The sequence below is a fragment of the Clarias gariepinus genome, chromosome 6 (assembly GCF_024256425.1).
Source record: "Clarias gariepinus isolate MV-2021 ecotype Netherlands chromosome 6, CGAR_prim_01v2, whole genome shotgun sequence".
Lineage (NCBI taxonomy): Eukaryota > Metazoa > Chordata > Actinopteri > Siluriformes > Clariidae > Clarias > Clarias gariepinus.
This window is the reverse complement of record NC_071105.1, coordinates 10112128-10139374: the sequence shown is the minus strand read 5'-3', so window position 1 is coordinate 10139374 and position 27247 is coordinate 10112128. Positions and strand designations below refer to the sequence as shown.

Genomic DNA, 27247 nt, shown 5'->3' with positions numbered 1-27247 from the left:
AGAGAGCAAAAAAAAAATGGAGTGATGGCAGTGGTCACAGTCGAACAATTTATAAGGTGAATATATATTTTGTGCAGAGTGCAAGCAGGGACTCCGGCAGGACAAACTATGACCGCATAACTAAAAAGGAGAGCCAGAAGGAAACACAGACAAACAAACGGATGATAGGGCGAGCACTTTACAGTACCACTGCGCCACTCGGAGGCCCCCAGAATACTGTACATTTCCTTGTAAGCGACAAGTCCGGTTTTAATACACAGACGTTCTAGACGGTGACCTTGAGCTTTTAGCCTACGCAAATCAGTTGTTAACCAGGGAGCAGAATTAATAAATAAAACAGATCTGGATTTTATAGACGCATGCATATCAAATGATGACTGCAGCGCTTTATTGTACATTAATACCAATCCATCCGGAGTTGCTGAATAGTCTTTCGTAAGGAGAGTAGTAAGGTCAGATGTAAATGTCATTATGTCAATGTTATGTTCTTAATATTCCGAAATGTGATGGTACGATGGTTATTGGGCTTTGCTAGAATTAAGCAAGCTTTAAAGAAAACCAAAAAATCGTTGTTTAGTGTTAGTGTAATGGTAAGATGTTTCTGCTACTTATGCTCTGTAAAGACTTCATAACGCCTCTAAGCAGAGGAGCTGTTAATTGGTCATTTTTCAGGCTGAGAACTCTAAATGACCTTTTCGTCTGCGGCAGAGATACTGTAGGTTTTGGTCTCGCCCTCCTGGGATGGCCTTCATGAGAGCCAGTTTCATTATGGTGCTTAACGATTTTACAAATGCACTTGACAATACTGTTCTTGCAAGAACTATTACAAAAAGGCTGACCTCTGTGTCTTATAATAACAACCGACTGTTGTTTTTGTTGTTGTTACGTAATTACCTAATTCCATATGTGTTATTTTATGGTTTTGAAATCACCAGTATTGTTGTAGAATGTAGAAAAGTAAATCACTAAATAAAAACAAAGAAATTTATAAGCGACCCCAAACTTTTAATTGGTAGTGTATATATATATATGTATATATATATATATATATATATATATATATATATAAATATAATTATTTTCAAATTTAAATTTTTTATAATGGAGAAATTGGTCAGCCCTATTTAATAGTTTTGTTAATTACAAATCTAGAAGATTTAAAAATTAAAATAGTAAATCTACTGTACTGTACATATCACATTCGATAAAAATTGCTCCCCACAACTATATAGTTTCAGTGTCTAAAATTGTGTTTGATTTTATTTAAAGGTTAAGAAAAATCAAGAAACGAAATACATCTTTACTCCTCACTTGTAAAACTTCAATTATAATTCAGCAATCAGCTACAGTACCAAGCAAAAGTTACTGTGTGGAGATTACATTTTTACTGTTATTTCAGTGATGCCATCTATAAGTCGCATGGCATAAATATCTGTTAATAGTTTATAAATAGTTAGCAGTGTTACTGACCCCCAGTTATCTAACAATTTTATATTATTTTCCAGCTTGGGGATGAGTGTAATGATTCATTGTGCCAGAGGCACAGAGACCCCTTTATGTGGAGAGGTCTAATATGCAATTAAATAAATATTATATCCTTTAAGGAATTCCCTCAAAAAATGCTTTTAAAATTTCCTTGTGAGCCTTTCAGAGCCTTGGGACCTATCAAGAGATCAACTTTTTCTGATTTTAAAATCAATTTTTGAGTGTTAATCTGAGTGTTAATAACATAATCAAACATCCGTTTACCTGCCAACCCCTGACAATCAAACACTTACATGCAAAACCTCCCCTCCAAATCCAGCATCTTCAAGAAAGCACAACAAACAATATTCATTCTATAGAGCCCATAGAAATCCTTACCAAACTACCTCAAACCTTTTTATGCGTTGAGTTTGCACACACAATACGTCATACATATTTATTTATTTTTCTTTTTGTCTTATGACTATTATTGTATAACTTCACAGTAAATAAAATGTGTCTCATCTATCAATTGATTAATTGATAGACCTGTTTGTCTGTCAGTTTATCTTTTGGTCATTTGTCTATTCTGTGACTTCCCAGAAGTACAATTGTTCTCATTAGTCTTAGTTCCCCTTGTGGTAGTATGAGTTAATATTTTAAACTTTTCAGGTACTGTGATATTAATGACATTGTTTATAATTGATATCACTGAAGTTTATTGCAATCAAATGACTACATTTCTTATAATATGTGGGGCAGTGGTGGCTCAGAGGGCTAAGGCACTGAGTTACTGATCGGAAGATCACGGGTCGATCCCCAGCTCCACCAGGTTGCCACTGTGGGGCCCTTGAGCAAGGCCCTTAACCCTAACTGCTCCAGGGGCGCTGTATCATGGCTGACCCTGCGCTCTGACCCCAGTTACACTGGGATATGCGAAGAAGGATTTTCACTGTGCTGTAATGTATATGTGACAAATAAAGGCTTAACTTAATAGAAATTAATTTGCATCTATATGTACCATATTTAAAAAAAGTAAATAACTAATTATTTGTGTGATATGTAGAGTAAATTAAATAAAAAAGGCTTCATTACCAATTATCTTTTCACAGATTCTCTACTCATCAAATAATTAAGTTCTTAGACTCCAGTTAACATCTGCTTAGTAAGATGAAGCTGCTCCTGGCCTTATACCTTTTGTCTTTCTTTTTCTACTCAGGTAAAGTTGAAATATGTTTTTTAATTATTTTACAGTATCTATCTATCTATCTATCTATCTATCTATCTATCTATCTATCTATCTATCTATCTATCTATCTATCTATCTATAATAATAACTGAACTTAAGCTGAACATAATAATAACAACAACCACAACAACAATAATAATAATAACATAAGCATTATGTAATGTACACAAAAAACTGCAGATAACTTATGTTATTATTATTATTATTATTATTATTATTATTATTATTATTATTATTATTATTATGTTAGCACTATTTATTCTAATGTAATTTTTATTTGTGTAAATTATAATAAGCTTTTTTGCATTAATACCCTGGTTCTGTTTGATTTACTTGTTTACTGTAGTGTCCATGTTGCAATGTTTGAAATGCAAAAGTAAATCAGATCAGTGTATCGACACACTTACACAACAATGCGGCCCAGATGAAATATGTGGTTCTGCTGCATTCAGTATAAATTTAGCAGGTAAACTTGATTTAAGTGTCAATCTATATTTATTTTTGTTAAAGTAGGCTATATGACATGCAATATAATAATTGATTTTATCCTCTTTCATGGAAACATGCAAATTTGTATTTTTATAGAACAAAATGAGAATAAAACTGAAGTAATTCGGGAATGTGTTAAACAAGAGGTATGCGATCAACAAGACGCAGTTGGCAAAGATGTTTTTACCACAATAAATGGTGAAATGGGAAATGGCTCATTTTACTGGTCCTGTTGTGAGTCTGATAACTGCAACAACATTACCATAACATTCCCTGGTAGGAAGAGTTTCTATTAATATTTCCTGTTGAATATTGTAATTTCTGATGAACACTTTGATGGTTTTACCTACTAGCAAAAGTGCAGACTAGATCACTCATGAGAATTTTAAGTGATCATTCATTCTTTCAAGAATAGAACCAGACACTAGGCCAAATGGTCTGAAATGTCTAACCTGCAATAGCTACACAGACAGATTTTGCAACTCTACCGTGCCATGTGTGGGAAATCAGGATCACTGTTTGACATTCAAAGGTTAGTTTCCTCTGTTTGTTTAAAGCAAATCATTTTATCCTAATGCACTGGTGCAGGCACACAATCATTTTAACTCTGACTACAGATTCATTCTCTTATGTGAACTAAATTAACCAAAATACTGTTTCTGTGTTTTCTCAGTTCTATTTTTCCTGGGAATGGAGATGTCCATGGGGTGCATCTCTAAAGCTTTATGTGATGCATCTGAGAGCTTTCTTGGTCCATTTAAATGCTGTTCTGGGAACTTGTGTAACAAGATGCAAAGTCTGGATCACAGTAAACCTCAGAATTAAAAAAAAAAAAAAATCAATCCTAACAATTTAACATTTTTTTCCACCCTTTTACTTTTTCTCCTCTTACTCATCAATTTAGCGAATATTTTATGTTTGGTTGAGCTTAGCATGTCATAACTAAAGCATAGAGTTGAAGGTCAAGCATCATATTTAGTCTTTTAAATACAATATATTTGCTTAAAACGGCATTAAAACAAGTGTGTTAATTTGATGCTTAAAAGTGTTTCCATTACCAGACAGCAAAATATGGAATACAATGTTCTGTTGTTGTTGTTGTGGCATTTGATGCATAAAGCATATTTCATTAACTTTTAAAAGACACACAATAAAAATGTTTGTGATTTTTTGCATGAATTCTTGGATATTACTAGGATGAAATTTCCTTTCTTTCTTTCTTTCTTTCTTTCTTTCTTTCTTTCTTTCCTTTCTTCCTTTCTTTCTTTCTTTCTTAATTCACCATTTAGATTATGAGTAATGTACATCTACCAGATGGTTGACGTGCCCATTTACGGTAACACTAGAAGTGTGTATTGATTACAATAAAACAATTGTATGGATTTACACATACAGCATTTATAACAATTACAACAATTTTTGGGGGCTTAGAAATACTGGTTATTTGTTTTGTAGATGTCCACAACTTTTGTTGATATTTTTTTCTATTCATTTCCACACAAAAACACACCTTTAACCTCGGCCCCATTTTCTTGCTCTCTTTGTTTGTCTTTCTGCATATATATTTTGTGCCATACTTTGGAGGCTTTTATCATAAATTATAGAAACACACGGAACTTTTCATTTTCTAGACAGATGTTATTTTTTTCGGAGAAAGAGAAAAAGAACTGCTATATAATTAGAGGTAATGCTACCCAGTCTTAGGAATAAACAAAAACACTAAAATAAACAAAAGTTTACAGTACTGCATAGTGCAATGTTTTATATATATATATATATATATATATATATATATATATATATATATATAAAACCTTGGCACTATATATATCTACAGGAGGTACAGGTCCCTCAGAGCTTACACAAACACACTAAAAATATAGTTTTCCTTTTGGAAAACTCCATACTAAGCGGATAGCGGATAGCGCTGTCCTCCGAGTGTGTTACGACGTCAACAGCGGTGCATGAGCGAAAAAAAGAGATTGCCCACGGACCTTCTGGCTGATAGTAAGTAGCCTTAATGTGGGAGCCCCCCTAGTGACAGGAGGGAATTGGACATGACTAAATTGGGAATAAAATCTGAAATGCAAATAAAATAAAATAATGCATGCTGGAGTGGTATGATGTGGCACAACACACAAGAGGAGATTATGAAAGTTATAAAACTTCCATGAAGTTTGTAGAAAAAGACAATGAGGACGAACAACGAAAACACAAGAGGACGTCTGATAATTAGAAAAGATTACATTATTAGATTATTCACAAGTGGAAATCTACATTATTACATTATTAGATTTTTCACAAGTGGAAATCTAAAGACAGTTGCCAATCTGCCAATCCGTGAAGATGTCCCAGCACATTCACTCCAAGGTCAGACCGTGCAATGCTCTGAGAAATAGAAAAACACCCAAGAGCTACCTCTCAGACCCTACAGTCCTCACTGAGCATTTTAAATGTCAAAGTTAAAGACAGCACAATTTAAAGAAGTCTGAACAAGTAGGATTTGGTCAAAAGGGTTCCTAGGAGAAAGCCTCTTCTGTCTAAAAAGAACATAGCAGCATGACAAAGATTCACAAATTTGCATTTAAATAAACCACAAGGGTTCTAGAACAATATCTTATGAACAGATGAGACCAAAGTAGAGTTGCTGCATGATTTGCAGCCACACGACCTAGGAATGTTGCAGTCATTAAGTTGACCATGAACTCCACTGTATACCAGGGCCCAGTTTCCCGAAAGCTTCTTATCGCTAAGTAGTTCTTAATTTGTACTTTAACCTCTCTCTTAACGTTATGGCGCAATTCCCGAAACATTTGTACTCTAAGTATACTGTATCTTAGGTAAGTCACACATTCATAAGGTTGGTCTGGACCAACCTTAACTCACTCTTAGCGTAATTTCAGCGATACTGCGTGTTGTTGTGCTAAATCGAAGACGGCGCCTTTTGCGAAGCCGTGTGGGTTATGTAAATTTTTCCTTTAGGCAAAACTTCAGCCCTTTTTATATTATGCCTGTGGTTGGTATTTAAAAAAAAGGTTTCGGCTTTCAAGGCAACAGATTATGGAGCTTCTTGACCTGCTCAGACCTGCACTTGCCAGGTCAACACGTCGTACTTACGCTCTACGTCCCGATGTCCAGCTGCTTGCTGCTTTTTGTTTAAAATATGTTTCATTGATCATTAGCCATCATTCATGACCGGATGAACTTCTCTTTTGACACGTTTTATTTTATGATGAAATTTGATTTAGTTAAATGAGAAAATAAACTTGGGAGTTTCAAGCTCCACATCCATTAATTTTAATTAAGTGATTGTAATGCTTAAAACAATCCTTAATACATCTTTCGAGTTGGCTCACGGTGCCTAATACTGTACCCGTATCTTACCTACGCGGTTTCGCGCAGTGGCCGTATGTAGGATTTATCATGATTCACTGCGAGTTTTTGCGCTGTGATTGAGTTGAGGTGATTGAGGTGAGATAGGGGTACAGTATTAGGCACCGTGAGCCACCTCGAAGAACTGTCCGACGTTCCGCATGTTAAACATCTTAAATTTTTCGCGTGGTAAGATGGAAATGTAATCATGGCACCAAAACTCGCGCTGAATCATGATGAAACGCACTTGAGGCCACCGCACAAAACCACGTAGGTGAGATAGGGGTATTAAACCTCTACTCTGGCATCTCATCGTATGCATTCCATACTGTAAGTGCGCTATACAACTCTAACAACTGACATGCTTCACATTGTTTCTGAAGCTGGCAAAGAGTGTTGTCAGCTGTTTGTCAATCAACTATGATTGTATACCCGGTTCGTTTCACCGCCAAAGGTTACATGAAAATATTAGCGACAGTTTGGTGATTTAATTTATATATTTGTCTATATGGCATGCTATTGATAACCCATGTCAAAATAAATGTTATTTGAAGAATTTTGTGCAATGTGTAATTTTCATAGAATGTGCTGTCTTCCTACTGTAAACGCTGTCATGCAAAAGGAGTGAAAAATTGATTCCTGAGCAACCGATGTCAGCTAATTCCTTCACTGTAGACAGCGCTTTATAACGCCGGACGTAAAAGGCAGCAACTTAAGGAGATTTTTAAGGGACAGTTCGGGAACACACTTAGAAAAGTAATCACTTTACATAGGATTTATCTTAAGAGTCTTCTTAGCACGCTAAGAGTGTGCATTATCGAGAAACCGGGCCCTGGTTTTATATTTAAGGGTTTATGATTTACTGTATAGTAAGTATATTATGAAAACAATTGTTTAGTCTACAGTTTCTCAGAATCTACAGTTAGGCTATAATCGATGCTAAATTGAAATGAATTAATTATTTACAGTCTACTATTATTGTCATAAGGATTCTCACAAAACTTTAAATAAGGAAAAATTCTAATGAGACCATACCCATAACCTATTTTGTAATGGATAGATATATGTTGGTGTTATTATTTTCATTTAATATTACTATTATCATTATTACTGTTATTATTATCATAAGTATGTATGGTGTACTGCAGCACTATACTGTACAATGTTGCACCATTTCTACTAACTTTAAACCTTATGTTATGTACTATTAATACTGTGTGATATTTTTACTGTTTTGATACATTTTTACCTATATAGAAAGCAGACTGATTGCAAGTGTCTTTCTAAATATCAGGAAATTAAATATGACATTCCAATTTATCATACACTGTGTGTGTGTGTGTGTGTGTGTGTTTAGCTTATCTGCTGTATAAAGTGAATGTTTTACAAGAATCTAGGAATTACTTTAAAAACTGAAACTGATATTAATTGCTTATATTTGTTTGTAAATGTTCACAAATAAACATTTAATAGTATGGGCATTTTTATCATGAAAAAAATTAATAATTGTAATAAACATATCATTAAATACAATTATATTAGTTTAAACCAAAATAGAATCAACCATTGCTGGGTTATTGCAATATAAAACCCTCAGTATATAGTGAACACAGATCTTCTTCTTTGTCTTTCAGCTGTTCCCTTTCAGGGGTCGCCACAGCGAATCATTTGCCTCGATCTAACCCTATCCTCTGCATCCTCTTCTCTTACACCAACTAATTTCATGTCCTCTCTCACTGCATCCATAAATCGCCTCTAGATCTCCTGCCTGGCAGTTCCAACCTCAGCATCCATGTCCAAACCACCTCATTCTGGGCTTTCTAACAATGGTTGTCCCTCTGATTAACTCATTCTTGATCCTATCCATCCTTGTCCCTCCCAAAAAGAACCTCAACATCTTCAGCTCTGCCTCTTGTCTTTTTTCAGTGCCACTGTCTCTAAGCAGTGGAGCATTGCTGGTCTCATCACTGTCCTGTACACCTTACCTTTTATTCTCGCTGATACTCTTTGATCACACAACACACCTGACACTTTTCTCCACCCATTCCAACCTGCCTGTACCCGCCTCTTTACCTCCTTTCCACACTCTCCGTTGCTCTGGACCGTTGACCCTAAGTACTTAAAATCCTGCACCTTCTTTACCTCTGCTCCCTGTAGCCTCACCGTCACTCTTGAGTCCCTCTTATTCACACACATGTATTCCATCTTGCTGCAGCTAACCTTCATTCCTCTGCTTTCCAGAGCATACCTCCACCTCTCCAAATTTTCTTCCACCTGTTCCCTGCTCTCGCTACAAAGCACAATGTCATCTGCAAACATCATAGTCCATGGAGACTCCTGTCTTACCTCATCTGTCATCCTGTCCATCACCAGAGCAAACAAAAAGGGGCTTAGAGCTGATCCTTGATGCAGACCCACCTCCACCTTAAACTCTTCTGTCACACCTACAGCACATCTTACCTCTGTCTTACCGCTCTCATACATGTCCTGCACCACTCTAACATACTTCTCTGCCACTCCATACTTCCTCATACAACACCAACTCTCTCAGCGGCCCTGTCATACGCTTTCTCTAAATCTACAAAGACACAATGAACTTTTTATTACCTTCTCTGTACTTCTCCACCAGCATCCTCAAAACAAATACTGCATCTGATGTACTCTTTCTAGGCATAAAACCATATTGCTGCTCACAAATGCTCACCTCTGCCCTTAACCTAGCTTCCACTACTCTTTCCCACAGCTTCATTGTATGGCTCATTAGCTTTATATCTCTGTAATTGCCACATCTCCCTTGTTCTTAAAAATCGGCACCAATACACTTCTCCTCAGTTCCTCTGGAATCCTCTCACTCTCCAAGATCTTGTTAAATAAACTAGTCAGAAACTCTACTGCCACCTCTCCTAAGCATCCTAAGAAAATAGAATTGGGATTGGGCCTATATCTTCTTTAACGCCCCTCTCACCTCACTTTTACTAATATTTGCTACTTCCTGTTCCACAACAGTCACCTCTTTTACTCTTTGTTCTCATTCCTTTTCCTCATTCATCAACTCCTCAAAGTACTCCTTCCATCTTTCCATCAACCTCCTGGCATCTGTCAGTACATTTCCATCTTTATCTTTAATCACTCTAACCTGCTGCACATCCTTCCCATCTCTATCTCTCTGCCTTGCCAACCTGTACAGATCCACCTCTCTCTATTGTTTCCATGACAATGACCTGACACCCAAATCTACATCAGAATGGCTGGAATATATAATAATTAAAGGTTTGGAATGGCCTAGTCGAAGTCCAGAACTCAACCCAGTTGAAATGTTGTGGTTGGACCTTAAGAGAGCTGTGCATAATCTGGAGCAATGCTGTAAATAGAATGGGCCAAAATTAATCCAAGGATTGAGAGACTGATAAAGTATGTGCCTAATACTAAGTCATTCTATCTATCTATCTATCTATCTATCTATCTATCTATCTATCTATCTATCTATCTATCTATCTATCTATCATCTGCTTGTCTGTCTGTCTGTCTATAAACCTGTCTACTTTCCACTGGTTGACTTCAATACCATTTTTAGCTCCACCCACAACCATATAGTATGTAAAGAGAAAATCTGTTTTCCTTAACTGTTTTTTTTTTAGTCTTGGGAGGTAGGATGACTTAATCTTTTTAACTTTTCAAATACTGCACTAAAAATACTGGGTTGTTTTTGTAAACACATTTGTTGGGTTGTTTATGCTGGGTCAAATTTCTGGGTCATTTCGGGTTCTTTAAACACATTGTTGGGTTGCTCTATGTTGGGACAAATGAAGGTAGTGGGTCATTTACAAATAAATAACACCTGGTTGGGTTATTTTGACCCGACAACTGGTTTATTCTTTATTCTCTGGTTTCTCCAAACGGCAGCCTGCAAAATGTTTGAAATATTACTGTTATTGTGTCACAAACTGTAGTTTTGAGAGTGTGTTTAAGAGAATGTATGTGTGTTCAGCTCAAAACATCAATCGGTTATTAAAGATAGCGTCTATTTAAAAAATTGCCTCAACGATTTCGGAGATTTGAGCTCCAGGCAGGCAATACAGGTGCCCTGCGCTCATGTAGCCGCTTAACGCTGCCTCACCTCGGAAAGATCTTCTGAAAACGACTGCTGACTGTGATGTCTCTGCAGTGGTTCAAACAGCGGATTTATTTCACTTTGTGTATTTCCAAAAGGTAATCTTTGTTATAATACGGTTATATTATAATATACAGTATCCCGGCTGTGTAACACATCCTGTACTCTGCCTTCCATTTGACATATACCCCGTGTCCATAAACCCTCAAATATGCACTTCCAAGTCAAGGCTGTTCTTGGAATTGAGACACGGCATGACGAACTTTCTGGATTCTTCACTTCTGAAGCGAGGGGAACTCCTGCCACTTAAAGAGGGCAGTATTTTATGGTAAGCTATAATGAATTTTTACCTAAATTTTTTAATGCTGTAGTTGTGGTAGAAGCAAGCTTATTTTCATGTTTATTCACTTTTCCACCTTTGAAGTTGCACTTTGATATGGGCCTGTGGGAAGTTGATGTTTTCATATTCTGTGCCAAAAGTCGGCTATACTGTATATCATGAGAAAGGTGCGTTTGTACAGTAGCACACACAAATAAAATAACTAAATTTACTAAATGTAATTTTAAATGTAATTTTAGGTAAATTACTAGTAATCTTCACTAAAGCTGTATGTGAAAAATCTGTTGGCATATTTTATAATATTTTGAAGTCAGAAGAGGCAATTGGGGTATGTTTAATGACCGTCTTAATGTGTCTTCTGTTTCTGTATGTTATTTTGATCCAGCAATTGGTTTAATCTTTGGCGAACTTTCTGAATTATTCCCTTCTGACTGGATCATACTCAGAGCACTCAGTATTTTAGTATTTTTTTTAAGTAAGTTGTGGTAGAAGCAAGCATATTTTATTGTTCAAATTAAATGCTTTGATAAGGCGGTGTGGGGTTAATATATTTTTTTAGTATTTAAGAAATGAGCGCCTCATCGTTTAAAACGAGCTTTTTCTTCAACCTTATAAAATATTTTTTGTAAGTTGTAAATTCATCACTTAAATATCGTATTCATCTAGGGTTTGTTGAGAATTTGAAAAGGAGTGAATGTTTCATATTACAGTAAATCCAGATTGAGGCGCCGTATCCTGTTATCTCTCACACGTTAAATAGTAAGGTGAATTAGTCAGAATTATACACTAAATTCATGTTCACAGTATGTATTTTTTTTATTAACAAGAGAAAAAACATTTTGCATTAAATACGGTATATACAAAGCTGTACATCCTTAACAAAAATGCTTGACGTAAATGTTAGTTATATTGCAACACTAAGTGATGGTGTGTAATCCACAGGTGAGGACCAGCATGATGGGAATGATATCTGCAAAATATTAAGAGATGACTGGAGCATTGTTCCATGTTTTGTGCCTTGGGGATGAGACAAGAGGAGCCTGACAGACCTTTCCCATTATTGGAGGCAATGCTATTGATACAGATTCTTTGGTGGAGGCAGTTGATGTTTGTTTTAAAGGTTTTTATTTTTAATTTTTATCGTTGATGTTAACTACACAAAGCAATGTCTTCTCACCTGGGAGTTTCTGTAGCATACTGGAAATCAGATTGATGGACACGAGTACTCATCTGTTAAATTGAGACCAAATTTACACCCCACATTTAATTAATAATATTTTTTAAAGCTTTACCTTTTTTGTTTTTAATGTCATTTTGAAGCAATAAATAGTAAATAGTTAAATAACTAATAGTTAAATAACTAATAGTTAAAATATTAGATGGGGAAGGTTTAATGTCATATGGGTGTTATAAAATTTATATTGAAAATTTCTATATCAAAAGTGTTTAAACAGTGTATTAAATGCATTTTTTTTTTTACAGGATTTACAGGGGCCTCTTGTTTTTATAGTTTTACAGAGTGTTTATGTTACATTTATTTTATATTTAACAAATGTTCACCTTGGAATTATATGATTTTGTCTGACTTTTTTGTCAAAATTGAGTTATTCACATTTTCTTATTCTGTGATAATCTATTGACATTATGTAAAGTTGTGTACATTTTGTGTCTTTTTTGAAAATAAAAATAATAATGAAATGGAATGTGTCATCGCAGCAAGAGTGTTAACTTTATCCATTGGTTAAGTTCAATAAAATAACCCAGCATTTTAACATTTAACGCAGCTAGAGTGTCAATTTTACCCACAGGTTGGGTCAGATACACAACTGGGTTAAATGGTTTAATCCAGCACCTGGGTCAAAACAAGCCAGCACATGTTCTGTCCAATAGTGACCCAGCGGCTGGGTTATGGTTGGGTTGTTTTTTAACCCAGCTGTTTTTAGAGTGTGTGATATTACAGTAATTACATTAATTATACTTGATATCACCAACGTTGAATTAAAGTAAATTCACAGTAAGTCGCTCTGGATAAGAGCGTCTGCTAAATGTAAACCTTTTTTCTTATTGAAACATAATTTTTGATTATCTCTTCTAACTGTTTTACTAATTGTGTCAAGCTGGCCAGTTGTTAGGGCCAGAAACAAGTGCAGCTGGAAACAAAGGTTTTAATAATCAACCGAAGAAAAACAAATGAGCAAAAAAAAACATGTTATACTACGTGCTTCTCAAACAACCACTGAGAAAATCATTAAACATTTCCTGGGACTTGGCTGAATCTGGAATATGAAACACAGGTTAAATAACATTGAGATAACATTACAGGGCACAGTACGAGTGCAACTGTGAAGAAGAATATGTACAGTGGTGTGAAAAACTATTTGCCTCCTTCCTGATTTCTTATTCTTTTGCATGTTTGTCACACAAAATGTTTCTGATCATCAAACACATTTAACTATTAGTCAAAGATAACACAAGTAAACACAAAATGCAATTTTTTAAATGATGGTTTTTATTATTTAGGGAGAAAAAAAATCCAAACCTACATGGCCCTGTGTGAAAAAGTAATTGCCCCCTGAACCTAATAACTGGTTGGGCCACCCTTAGCAGCAATAACTGCAATCAAGCGTTTGCGATAACTTGCAACGAGTCTTTTACAGCGCTCTGGAGGAATTTTGGCCCACTCATCTTTGCAGAATTGTTGTAATTCAGCTTTATTTGAGGGTTTTCTAGCATGAACCGCCTTTTTAAGGTCATGCCACAACATCTCAATAGGATTCAGGTCAGGACTTTGACTAGGCCACTCCAAAGTCTTCATTTTGTTTTTCTTCAGCCATTCAGAGGTGGATTTGCTGGTGTGTTTTGGGTCATTGTCCTGCTGCAGCACCCAAGATCGCATCTCCACACAGTTAACGGTTTAGTTAACGGTTTTTGATGAGCAGAAACATTTAAGTGTGACAAACATGCAAAAAAAAAAAGAAATCAGGAAGGGGGCAAATAGTTTTTCACATCACTGTACGCTGTGTTAAATAGTGGCAGCACGGTGGTGTAGTGGATTTCCTGCCAGGCTTGATTCCCATCTTTGTGTGCATGTTCTCCCTGTGCTTGGTGGGTTTTCTCCAGGTACTCCAGTTTCCTCCCACAGTACAAAGATATGCTGATTAGCCTAAGTGGTGTTCCCAAACTGCCCATAGTTTGTTAGTGTGTGTGAGCCCTGCGATGGATTGGCACCCTGTCCAGGGTGTACCCCGCCTTGTGCCCTAAGTCTCCTGTGATAGGGTCCAGGTCCCTGCTACCATGAATACAGAATAAAGCAGTATAGATGATGAGTGAGTGAGTGTAAACAAGTGAGCAACTGAAGTGAAGCTAGGAGATAAAATTCCTGGCAGGTATGTTAATATGCATGGTGTAAAAATACTGACAATATTGAGCGACAAGTAACAGAAAAATGACTGAGGGTTACAGTAGCAATTTTTTAACGTACCAGATGTATTCATAGGAAACAAACAAACAAATGAAATAACTTTTTCATTACAATCCAAATTTATATTTAAGGAGAAAATAATTTTTATAGAACCAGAGATCAAGCCAAATTGTCTGATATATCTGACCTGTAACAGTCTCTCAGACAAAGTCTGCATCTCTATCATGTCTTATGTGGGAAATCAAGATCACTATTTGACAGTTAAAGGTTAATTTCCCTGTTTGTTAAGAGGCAATTCGTGTTATCCTAATGCACTGGATGCAACTAGCTGACTTTAATGCATTGACTTTAGCTTCTTTCTCTTTTCAGTGTTTAGACCTAAAAATCCAAAATATCTGCCTTTTCTCAGCTCTTTTTCTATCAAATGAGATGTTCTTTGACTGAAGCGCTAAAAAAATGTTCAGTACAAGCACACAGTAAATGAGAAGAATATTCATAAAAATGATGAGTGATACCATTATTGTCTTTGCCTTGTACATCTATAGTATCTATAAAAAAATAATTTTAAAAATTGTTTTGTGCAGCCTGTACTTTTGGTTTGCTAATTAGGCTCAACCTGCCTTACATGGAATTTTTGTCTTCATTTTAACATACATTCTTAAACAAGTAATATAAATTTTGAAAACCATGTATGGTCTTGTGTCTTAATCTTAATCAGGCTGGTGGTTCATTTGAAATCATTTGCAGAAGAAAACCAGACATGTTATAAGTTTCATCTTGGTCTAGAAAACAAGCGAAATTGTATTTCTGTAAAAATAATGCAAGAATAAGTGTAATCATGTCCTATCCTATGTTGTGGGCACATCATAGACCCTGATCTGTTCTACATTTCTGACCCTGCTAATTATATTAATATAACTTTAGTTTCATCACATTTGCATGTGATTTTTATTCATTTAATAAATAATGAATCTTTTCTAAAAGTATAATTCATACTATTCATTTTTAGCAATACAATTTACTAGACTTTAAATTGTGTTAAAACAAATCCACTTAAGTAGTTTATTTTTAATGGTAAACATAACAAAAACAAAAAATTATACACTACTCTGAAAATATAATTTTGCAAAATGTACAAATTGTACACTGAAATTGAACTTATGGCATATTAGCAATATATTCAGAAAATAACAAGTTATAAGTTAAGAGTTTTAAGCATTTTTGTGTAAGCATCTTTTATGAAATAAAAATGTACATTGTCTTATATTGCCACACAAGTTGAACTTAGTGCATAATAAAAGCTACATATTTTATTTGGCACATGTTTCTACATGAGACACCCTTCCTGACACAACCCTCCCATTTTATCCAGTCATGTGACCAGCACTAAGATTTGACTGAAAGTTGCATTCTGGCCTTCTGCTTGAAAGTAATATAAAGTAATTTACAATATAAAGTAATTAGAATTACAATATTTAAACTTAAACTTGTGGATTGGAAATAATTTGCAAGAGTCCTGTAAAAAAAGTACATAATATTAGGACATAGTCATATATTCACTATTCATTAACTTTTGCACATTTGTAATGTTTATGAACATATAGCAAACAAATATAACTACCAAAACAAAAAAACAGCGGTAAGTTAGGTGAAACTTAAATGTAGTATATTGAACTGATAATAGCAAACTAGGACTGATAATTAAAAGGGTAAATATACTGTACTATACGTATCACGTTCCCTAAAAATCGCTTCCCACAATCCCACAACTATATAGTTTCAAGTTTCTGTCATGTTGTAAGGAGGAAGCGAACGAAAATGCAGGGTTAGAATAATTAATGAGGGTATTTAATGAAGAGTCCAAAAACACAAAATGCAAAAAAACCTAAACACAACAAAAACAAGGCGGGGGAGGCTTCCCCAGGCCGGGTCTGCAGGCGGTTAAGTGAAGATTAAACTAGGTCACACCAAACAAACTGGATTTACAGCCTCGGTGAAGAACTCAGCGCTGACTCTCGGTCAGCCTTGAACTTGAACTTTTCTCCGTGAGAAAACAAAAGGATCTTCCGCCTGCAGACTCCCTCAGTCCTGGGTCAACACAAAAGAAACACAATGATTAGACACAGGGAATACACAAGACATGGTACAACAGTGAACAGACGAAGGGCTACGGGTTCAGCTGGAATAAATAGGGACACACACGGGGTAGACACAGGTGCAGGTAATCTAGGAATCAAGGAGGAAACATTACACACGCAGACACACTAGGGGGAGACAAAGCGACGGCTCAGTAGTCAGGTGAGCCAGATCTTACTCCTCAGGACTGAGGTGGCTCAGATGTGACAGTTTCAAGTTTTATTGTCATATACAGATAACAATGAGGCATCATTCTTAGACCTGTGTTCCCCAACTTTACATAAACATATAAATATAAAAATATAGAAGAGGGAAAAAAACAAACAAACAAAAAACATTATTTCAAAGGTATGTGTATGTGCAAGTAAGCTAAAGATAATTAAGTATTTACATATAACAGTGCAAGATGCAATAAAGTTTTTTAAATATAAATTTCAAGTGGCATTGTTTAAAGTGACATTGTTAAGAATCCAGTGGTTGTGAAACTATCTCTGTATCTGCTGGTACAGGTCTTGATGCTCCTGTACCACCAGCCCGACAGCAGGAGCATGAAAAATCTGTGGCTGGGGTCAAAGAGGATCCGCTACCGCTTCCTCCTACAGGACTGTCTGTAGAGGTCCTGCATGGCTGGAAATTCAGTCCTGGTGATGCGCTGTGCTGATCTCACCACTCTCTGCAGAGCTTTGCGATCTAGAGCATTACAGCTGCCATACCAGGTGGTGATACAGCCAGACAGAATACTCTCGATGGTGCATTGATAGAAGTTTGTGAGTCTTCTGGGGTCCATGCCGATCCTCCTTAGGTGCCGCAGGTAGAAGAGCCGCTGTCTTGCCACTTTAGTTATCACACCAATGTGGTGTGACCAACTCAGATCCTCGCTGATATTGATGCCCAGGAATCTGAAGCAGCTGACTCTCTCCACCTCTGCTCCCTCGACGTGGATGGGGGTGTGGCTTCCTCCCTGTAGTCTCCTGTAGTCCACGATGAGCTTCTTAGTCTCAGCAGGTTGCTGTCGTGGCACCATGATGTCAGGGTTCTCACCTCTGCCCTGTATGCCGCCTCATCTCCATTAGAAATGCAGCCGATGATGGTGGTGTCGTCTGCAAATTTGATGATGGTGTTGGAGCTATATGTTGCTGTACAGTCGTGGGTGAACAGGGTGTACAGTAGGGGGCTAAGCACACATCCCTGAGGGACACCGGTGCTGAGTGTTCGTAAGGATGAGGTGATGTTGCCGATCTGAACCACCTGAGGTCTGTTTGTCAGGAAGTCTAGGATCCAGCTGCACAGGGAGGAACTGATGCTCAGGTCGCTGAGTTTCATGACCAGTCTGGATGGTATGATAGTGTTGAAAGCGGAGCTATAATCGATGAACAGCATCCGCACGTATGTGTTTCTCTGGTCCAGGTGGGAGAGGGCAGTGTGAAGTGCAATTGCTATTGCATCATCAGTAGATCTATTTGGCCTGTAGGCAAACTGGAACGGATCGAGTGAAGCAGTGGGTAAGGATGTGATGTGAGCTTTGACTATGCGCTCAAAGCACTTTATGGCAATGGAGGTGAGTGCTACTGGGCGATAGTCATTTAGGCAGCTCACATTCATTTTCTTAGGGACAGGGATGATGGTGGTCCTCTTAAAACATGTTGGACAGCAGACTGGTGCAGGGAAAGGTTAAAAATGTCTGTGAAGACATCCGCTAGCTCGCGGAAGACACGACCTGGAATATTGTCTGGTCCAGGAGCTTTCCGTGTGTGTACTTTCCTGAAGTATTTACACACGTCTGCCTGAGATATACAAAGAGGGCAGCTGTCCTCTTCCAGTGAAAGCTCCTGTGGTAGGTGGTTATCAAAGCGTGCATAGAAGGTGTTCAGCTCATCAGGTAGAGAAGCAGTTACCTCCCCCACTCTGCAGCTCTTCCCCTTGTAGTCTGTGATAGTCTTCAGTCCACTCCACACGTTCCTGATGTTAGAGTTGCTATAGCAGGATTCCACTTTTTCTCTGTACTGTCCCTTGGCAGTTTTTATGCATACCGGGATGATTTGTACTCACTTGGGTCTCCGGATTTAAAAGCTGCGGTCCACGCTCTGAGCGCTGTGCGGACCTCTCAGTGTCTAAAATTGTGTTTGATTTTATGCAAAGGTTAAGAAAAATCAAGAAACGAAATAAATCTTTATATAATTAAAACTTTAATTATAATTCAGCAATCGGCTACAGTACCAAGCAAAAGTTACTGTGTGGAGATTACATTTTTTACTGTTATTTCAGTGATGCCATCTATAAGTCGCGTGGCATAAATATCTGTTAATAGTTTATAAATAGTTAGCAGTGTTACTGACCCCCAGTTATCTAACAATTTTAACAAAAAATTTAACAATTTTAATCTAACAATTTTTTCCCACATGGGGATGAGTGTAATTATTCATTGTGCCAGAGACACAGAGACCTCTTCATGTGGAGAGGTCTAATATGCAATTAAATAAATATTATATCCTTTAAGGAATTCCCTCAAAAAATGCTTTTTGAATTTCTTTGTGAGCCTTTCAGAGCCTTGGGACCTATCAAGAGACCAACTTTTTCTGATTTTAAAATCAATTTTTGTGTTGGCATCTGAGTGTTAATAACATAATCAAACATCCTTCTACTGTACCTGCCAACCCCTGACAATCAAACACTTACCTGCAAAACCTTACCTCCAAATCCAGAATCTTCAAAAAAGCACAACAAACAATATTCATTCTATGCCAGCTCATGAAGCTCAACATATATTAACTGATCCTGAAAAAAAAAAAATAATCCAAATCATTTCATCATAAACAGTAAGCTCACTACCAAAACTCAATACTCACAGTTTGGTTTCTCTTTGCTTTTGCCAGACCAGACAACAACAAGTACTCCATTTGGCTGACAAGATCATTTATGGTATATTTCCAAACAACATGCCACTGGCACAGCATCTAGTTACTCTACTGCCACACACAGCCCATAGAAATCCCCACCAAACTACCTCAAACCTTTTTATGCATTAAGTTTGGACACGCAATACGTCATACATATTTATTTATTTTTCTTTTTGTCTTATGACTATTACTGTATAACTTTACAGTAAATAAAATGTGTCTCATCTATAGATTGATTGATAGATCTGTTTGTCCGTCTTTTTATCTTTTAATTATTTGCCTATTCTGTGACCCCCCAGAAGTACAATTTCAGGTACTTTTTAGGTACTGTGATATTAATGACATTGTTTATAATTGATATCACCGAAGTTTATTGCAATCAAAATGACTACATTTTTTATAATAGAAATTAATTTGCAGAACTAATTTGCATCTATATGTACCCTATTTCTAAAAAGTAAATAACTATTTATTTCTGTGATATGTACAGTAAAAATTTACAAATAAAATAAAAAAGGCTTCATTACCAATTCTCTTTTCACAGATTCTCTACTCGTCAGATAATTAAGTTCTTAGACTCCAGTTAACATCTGCCCATTAAGATGAAGCTGCTCCTGGCCTTATACCTTTTGTCTGTCTTTTTCTACTCAGGTAAATTTAAAATAATGTTTTTAATTGTTTTTTTTTTTTGGATGATCTATCTATCTATCTATCTATCTATCTATCTATCTATCTATCTATCTATCTATCTATCTATCATAATACTAATAAATGAACTTAAGCTAAACATAATAATAACAATAACCACAACAACAATAATAATAACATAAGCATTACGTAATGTACATAAAAACAGGAGATAAATTGTGTTATAATAATAATAATAATAATAATTATTATTATTATTATTATTAGTATTATTAGTATTATTATTATTAGTATTATTATTATATTAGCACTGTTCATTCCAATGTAATTGTTATTTGTGTAAATGATAATAAGCTTTTTTTGCATTAATACCCTGGTTCTGTTTGATTTGCTTGTTTACTGTAGTGTCCATGTTGCAATGTTTGAAATGCAAAAGTAAATCAGATCAGTGTATCGACACACTTACACAACAATGCGGCCCAGATGAATTATGTGGTTATTTAGCATCCAGTATGAATTCTCTAGGTAAACCTGATTTTAGTGTCAATCTACTGTATATTTATTTTTGTTAAAGTAGGCTATATGACATGCAATATAATAATTGATTCTATACTCTTTCATGGAAACATGCAAATTTTTATTTTTATAGAACAGAATGGGATTAAAACTAAAGTAATGCGGGAATGTGTTGAACGAAAGGTATGCGATCAACATGACGCAGTTGGCAAAGATGTGTTTACCACAATAAATGGTGGACTGGGAAACGGCTCATTTTACTGGTCCTGTTGTGAGTCTGATAACTGCAACAACATTACCATAACACTCCCTGGTAGGAAGAGTTTCTATTAATTTTCCTATTGAATATTGAAATTTCTGATGACCACTTTGATGGTTTTACCTACTAGCTAAAGTGCAGACTAGATCACTCATGAGAATTTTGAGTGATCATTCTTTTCTTTCTTGTCTATTAAATGATTAGTGAAAATTTTCTATAAATAAAATGCAAGACTTAGTGTTGGCCATTTTACCATATTCTTTTACATGAACAAATGAATAATTTTAACTGACAGTAGGGAAACTTAATGGTGTTGTACAGTATGTCATCCACTTCATGGTTTTACATGCTGTGCATTCTGAAATACTTTTCTGCTCACGATTGCTGTAAAGATGTTTATTTAGGTCTCTTTATGTTATCGACCAGCCAGAATATTTTCTCATTCAGTGCAGTCCAAATTTTTAAGAGAAGATTATTATTATTTTTTCCCTATAGAACCAGACACTAAGCCAAATGGTCTGAAATGTCTAACCTGCAATAGCTACACAGACAGATTTTGCAACTCTACCGTGCCATGTGTGGGAAATCAGGATCACTGTTTGACATTCAAAGGTTAGTTTCCTCTGTTTGTTTAAAGCAAATAATTTTATCCTAATGCTCTGGAGCAGGCACACAATCATTTTACTTTAATGCACTGACTATAGATTCATTCTCTTTTGTGAACCAAATTGACCAAAATACTGTATCTGTGTTTTCACAGCTTCATTTTTCTCTCTTCAACTGGATCGTCCCATGGGGTGCATCTCTAAATCTTTATGTGGTGTAGCTGAGAGCATTTTTGATCAATTTAAATGCTGTTCGGCAAACTTGTGTAAAAAGATACCCAGTCTGGATCAGATTATATCAGAATTTGCAAAAAACAATTAAACTAACATAATTAACCAAACAATTTTTTTCCCGCTTACTCCTAAATTTAACAAGTATTTTATGTTTGGTTTAATTAAGCATGTCATACCTAAAGCATAGGACTGAAGGTCAAGCATCATATTTAGTCCTTTAAATACAATATATGTGCTTAAAACGGCATTGAAATATGTGTGTTGATTTGATGCTTAAAAGTGTTTCCATTACCAGACAGCAAAATATGAAATACAATGTTCTGTTGTTGTGGCATTTGATGCGTAAAGCATATTTAATTTAAACCTTTAAAAGACACACAATAAAACCCTTTGTGATTTTTTTGGATGAATTCTGGGATATTACTTGGATAAAATTTCCTTTCTTTATTTATTTATTCACTATTTAGATTATGAGTAATATGCATCTACCAGATGTTTGACTATATCCTATTTATGGTAACAATAGGTGTGTGTATTGATTACAATGAAATAATCATATGGATTTACACCTACAGCATTTACAACTATTACAACATTTTTCTGGTCATTTGTTTTGTAGATGTCCACAACTTTTGTTGATACTTTTTCTATTCATTTCCACACAAAAACACACCTTTAACCTCGACCCCATTCTCTTGCTCTCTTTGTTTGTCTTTCTGCATATATATTTTGTGCCATACTCTGGAGGGTTTTATCATAAATTATACAGACACACGAAACTTTTTATTTTCTAGACAGATGGTTTTTTTCTGGGAAGGAGAAAGAGAACTGCTTTATAATTTTGAGGTAATGCTACTCAGGAATAAATAACAAAAACACTCAAATAAACAAAAGTTTACAGTACTGCACACTGTAAAATGCTACCTGATAGACTTAATAAACAATTAATAATGCTAATTAAGACATTTTAATACACGTTAATGTTCCTGCTCAGCAATTTGGTATCACATAGGCGTCTCTTAACTTTGAGACAGAAAAGAGGACAGACCGAAATGGAACTCTGGGTGCTTTATAGTTTTTACTGATAACTTACATAAAATGTGCATGAATACAAGTCTCGCTTTCCTTATTCCTAAGTACATCTAGGAAGTGTGTGGATACCTGCCCGTGTGTGAGTATCACAAGCTGATTCTCTCTATTTTTATTAATTTATGTGAACATTACCACACAATATCACATCTTATTGTGGATTCTGTTACAGTATGATTTGACATTCCACATCCAAAATCTGATAGACTGTACAGGACAGCTCTATAGTGCATATATATTTTCCATGACAATTAAAATAAAATTAAATTCAATAATAAAGCTTAACATTTTAAGTGTACAAAATTTAATGCCTAAAAGAGAACTGGTCGCATGACCAGCATGCAAATAAAAAGAGTGTTCTTACTTTAACTGACAGTAGAGAAACTTGATGGTGTTTTCAGCTATGTACAGTAGGTCATCCACTTGATGGTTTTACAAGCTGTACATTCTGAAATGCTTTTTTGCTCACTATTGATGACAGTTATTTAAGTCTTTTATGTTATCGACCGGCCAGAAAGTTTTAATTAGACTTATTATCAATGAGGCACATTAATTTGCAGATCTAATTACGGGTTGTTGTTACTGCTGCTGTACTCTAAAAACTGTTCTCAGGAGATCAACAATTTTTAAACTTGCATTAAAAATGCATGACAACATTGTGTTTTTTTATTATTATTATAATCATTATTATAGTCATTTCGTCATTTAATTTCTGTGTATGGAGTTTGCATGTTCTCCCCGTACTTGGTGGGTTTCGTCTGGGTAATCCGGTTTCTACCAGTAGTGGTTAAATGAGCATGTGTGTGTTTGTGTGTGTGTGTGTGTGTGTGTGTGTGTGTGTGTGTGTGTGTGTGTATACCCTGTGATGGATTTGCACCCTGCCCAGGGTGTACCCTGTCTCGTTCCTCATGTCTCCTGGGTCTTCCCCACAGTGCTGCAGTGTGCTGCTGTGTTCAGAAGTAGGTGTTGTAGTCAAACTTACAAAAAAGGAAACGTCACTCTATATGGCATAATCCTGAGCCCTATATATGTTTATTTTAAAAAAAAAAACAGCAAAACAAATAAAGGCTAAAAGGCTCTGAGCCTTTAAGGGTTACCATTTAACAAATGTTGAATTAAAATCTCTCAAAAGGCAAACTCCTTGCAGCAGTAATCGTATTGTGAGCCCTGACTGCTCCTATAGTGGCTACCATGTCTGTTATATCCTTTACAACGACAGAAAAGCAAGCACAGGCACAAGCGAAGCACAAATACAAAAAAATCCAATATTGTAATGTAGATAAGATAAATAATTTCAGAAATTTTTGCAATTTTTAATGAGTCTTAGTGTAAAACCTATTCAATTCAATTTAAAAACAAACTGAAAGCTTTTTTTTTTTGGGCGGGGGAGGAAAAATAAAACAAATTTAAAAAATGTGGTCGCATAAGTGTACACCCTCTTATAACTGGGGATGTGGCTGTGTTTAGAATTAAGCAATCACATTCAAACTCACGAATAAGTACACACTTACAATCATTTAAAGTGCCTCTGACGAACCCCAAATAAAGTTTAGCTCTTCTAGGATTTTCCTGACAAGTCCATAGTTGCATCTTACAGCAAAAGCCATAGTCCACAGAGAGCTTCCAAAGCATCAGAGGAATATGGGCCCGGTTTCTCGAAAGCTTCTTATCACTAAGTAGTCCTTAAGTTGTACCTTAACCTCTCTCTTAACGTTATGGCGCATTTCCCGAAACGTTCGTATGCTCTTAGGTAAGTCACACGTTCGTAAGGTTGGTCTGGACCAACCTTAACTCATTCTTAGCATAGTTTCAGATTAAGACGCTAGTCACCGCTACTGAGCAGCAGTCTTTATAAATCAGCGGTGTATGGAAGTACATTATGGCACGTTATTAAAGTCGTATTAATAATGGAATATACTGTAGGCCTGTTTAAGAAGTTTATTTTATTTGATATCCGAACTAATAGAGTGACTTTTGATTAGCCTATTTCACAGTGTGACTAATGCATTAAATTTGGCAATCACTTTTAATATTAAACAGGTGGCAAACAGTTTGGCTGCGATACAGCGTGTTGTTGTGCTAAACTGTCCGCGGAGCCGTGTGGTTCATGTAATTTTTTCCCTTTAGGCAAAACTTCAGCCCTTTTCATATTTGCCTAAGGTGGCTATTTAAAAAAAAAGTTTCGCCATCCAAGGCAACAGATTATGGAGCTTCTTGACCTGCTCAGACCTGCGCTTGCCAGGCCAACGCGTCGTAATTTATGCTCTACGTCCCTATGTCCAGCTGCTTGCTGCTTTTTGTTTAAAATATGTTTCATTGATCATTAGCCATCATTCATGACTGGATGGACTTTCCTTTTGACACGTTTCATTTTATGATGAAATTTGATTTAGTTAAATGAGAAAATAAACTTGAGAGTTTCAAACCCCGCATCCATTTATTTTTCTGCGTGGTTGTAATGCTTAGTACACCTACAGTATCTCACCTATGCGATTTGACTTGCTGTGAGATACAGTGTTATACCCCTTCTGCGAAGTTCTGTAAGGACCTCAAGCTTCCGGCATGTTTAATTAAACATGGTTAATTTTTGGCGCGGAAAGATGGAAACATACTCACAGCGCCAAAAACTCGCGGTGAATCATGATAAACCGTACTTATGGCCACCACGCGAATCCGTGTAGGTGAGATAGGGGTATTAAACCTCTACTCCGGCATCTCATAGTATTCATTCCATAAGTGTGCTATGCAACCCCAACCACTGACATGCTTCACATTGTTTCTGAAGCTAGTAAAGAGTGTTGTCAGCTGTTTGTCAATCAACTGCGATTGTATACCCAGTTTGTTTCATTGTCACTACAGGTTACACGAAAATACTAGCAACAGTTTGGTGATTTAATTTATATATTTGTCTATTATGGTATGCTATTGATAAGTTAACCCATGTCGAAATAAACGTTATTTGAAGAATTTTGTGCAATGTTTAATTTGTATAGTAAGTGCCGTCTTTCTTAACACTGTCATGCAAAAGGAGTCAAAAATCAAATCCTGATCAACCGATGTCAGCTAATTTAGTACCTTCACTGTAGACAGCACCTTGTAATGTCAGACGTAAGGGGCAGCGACTTAAAAAGACTCCTAAGGGACAGTTCGCTAAGAAGACTCTTAAGATATATCTTACGTGAAGTGATAACTTTTCTCGAACATAATCACATCGCAAAAACTCGCTGTGAATCATGATGAACCCTACTTACGGCCACCGCGTGAAACCGCGTAGGTGGGATAGCACAACAACACGCTGTATCGCAGCCAAATTGTTGCCACCTGTTTAATATTAAATGTGATTGCTAATTTTTATGCATTAGTCACATTATGAAATAGGCTAATTAAAAGTCACTCAATTGGTTTGGATATCAAATAAAATAAAATTCTTAAACAAGCCTACAGTATATTCCATCATTATCACTTTGATAACGTGCCATAATGTGATTCCATACACCGCTGATTTATAAAGACTAGTGCATTTATAAAGACTACCTAAAAGATACTTAGCGTACGAACGTTTCAGGAAATGCGCCATAACGTTAAGAGAGAGGTTAAGGTACAACTTAAGGACTGCTTAGTGAGAAGAAGCTTTCGAGAAACCGGGCCCTGGTTTGTCTGATAAAACCAAGGTCAAACTTTTTGGCTGTAATTCCAAAAGGCTTGTTTCCCACAAAACAACACTTACAGTGAAACATGGTGGTGCCATGAGGCTGTGTTTTCACCTGGAACTGGGACTTAGTCAAAGTGAAGGGAATTATGAACACTTACAAATATCAGTCAATGTTAACGTCTGCTTGAAACCTAAAGTTGAAGAGGAACTTCATCTCTCAGCATGACAATGAACAAAAGCATAAATCCAAATCAACAAAAGAAAATTATTAAAAACATCGGAAAATTATTAAAGTTTTGGAATGTCTCAGCCAGAGCCCAAACCTGAATCCAATTGAAAATTTGTGTGGTGATCTGAAGAGGCCTGTGCATAGGAGATGCCCTCGCAATCTGACTGACAGAAAGCAAAACACTTTCTATTGCCATGCTGATAGCAAAAAAGACTCCTAACCAAGACTAAGTGCTGTAATAAAACCAGGAGGTGCTTCAACAAAGTCTGCGCAACCATATTATTTTAGTTTTTTATTTTTACTATTTCAGGAAAAGTAACAATGACAGTAAAATAATAATACACAGAAATGGTAAAGTTATGCAAGCCTAACGCTGATACACACTTCTTTTTAAGGAAACACACACCATCACTTTCACAAAAAGTCAATTGCCATGTGCAGTGGCAAACCATTGTATGAATTCTTCTTCTTTGTCTTTTGGCTGTTCCCTTTCAGGGGTCACCACAGCGAATCATTTGCCTCCATCTAACCCTATC

At 36.1% G+C, this 27247-nt stretch overlaps 1 protein-coding gene across 3 annotated transcripts; it reads left to right on the top strand.

The window, feature by feature from the left end:
• On the top strand, nt 1-22164 carry LOC128527107 (phospholipase A2 inhibitor and Ly6/PLAUR domain-containing protein-like). Of its 3 annotated transcripts, none has more exons than XM_053499407.1 (6): nt 1-56; nt 2577-2683; nt 3060-3179; nt 3299-3478; nt 21398-21514; nt 21663-22164. In XM_053499407.1, exons 2-6 carry the CDS (start codon nt 2635-2637, stop codon nt 21827-21829), a joined length of 633 nt encoding a protein of 210 aa, XP_053355382.1. In that variant the 5' UTR covers nt 1-56; nt 2577-2634; the 3' UTR covers nt 21830-22164. The 3 variants fall into 3 exon arrangements, with proteins under 3 accessions (XP_053355382.1, XP_053355384.1, XP_053355383.1); XM_053499409.1 differs by lacking the exons at nt 21398-21514; nt 21663-22164 and adding exons at nt 3618-3734; nt 3876-4034 and having other exon boundaries at nt 9-56; XM_053499408.1 differs by lacking the exon at nt 1-56 and adding an exon at nt 386-452.
• Nucleotides 22165-27247: the final 5083 nt, after the last annotated feature.

Bases quoted from the DNA above. Each gene is read 5' to 3' on its own strand.
- LOC128527107 (XM_053499407.1), top strand. From the start codon at position 2,635: ATGAAGCTGCTCCTGGCCTTATACCTTTTGTCTTTCTTTTTCTACTCA. The intron at 3,479-21,397 runs GTAGGAAGAGTT...TTTTCCCTATAG, and splicing joins CATTACCATAACATTCCCTG to AACCAGACACTAAGCCAAAT. The intron at 21,515-21,662 runs GTTAGTTTCCTC...GTGTTTTCACAG, and splicing joins TCACTGTTTGACATTCAAAG to CTTCATTTTTCTCTCTTCAA.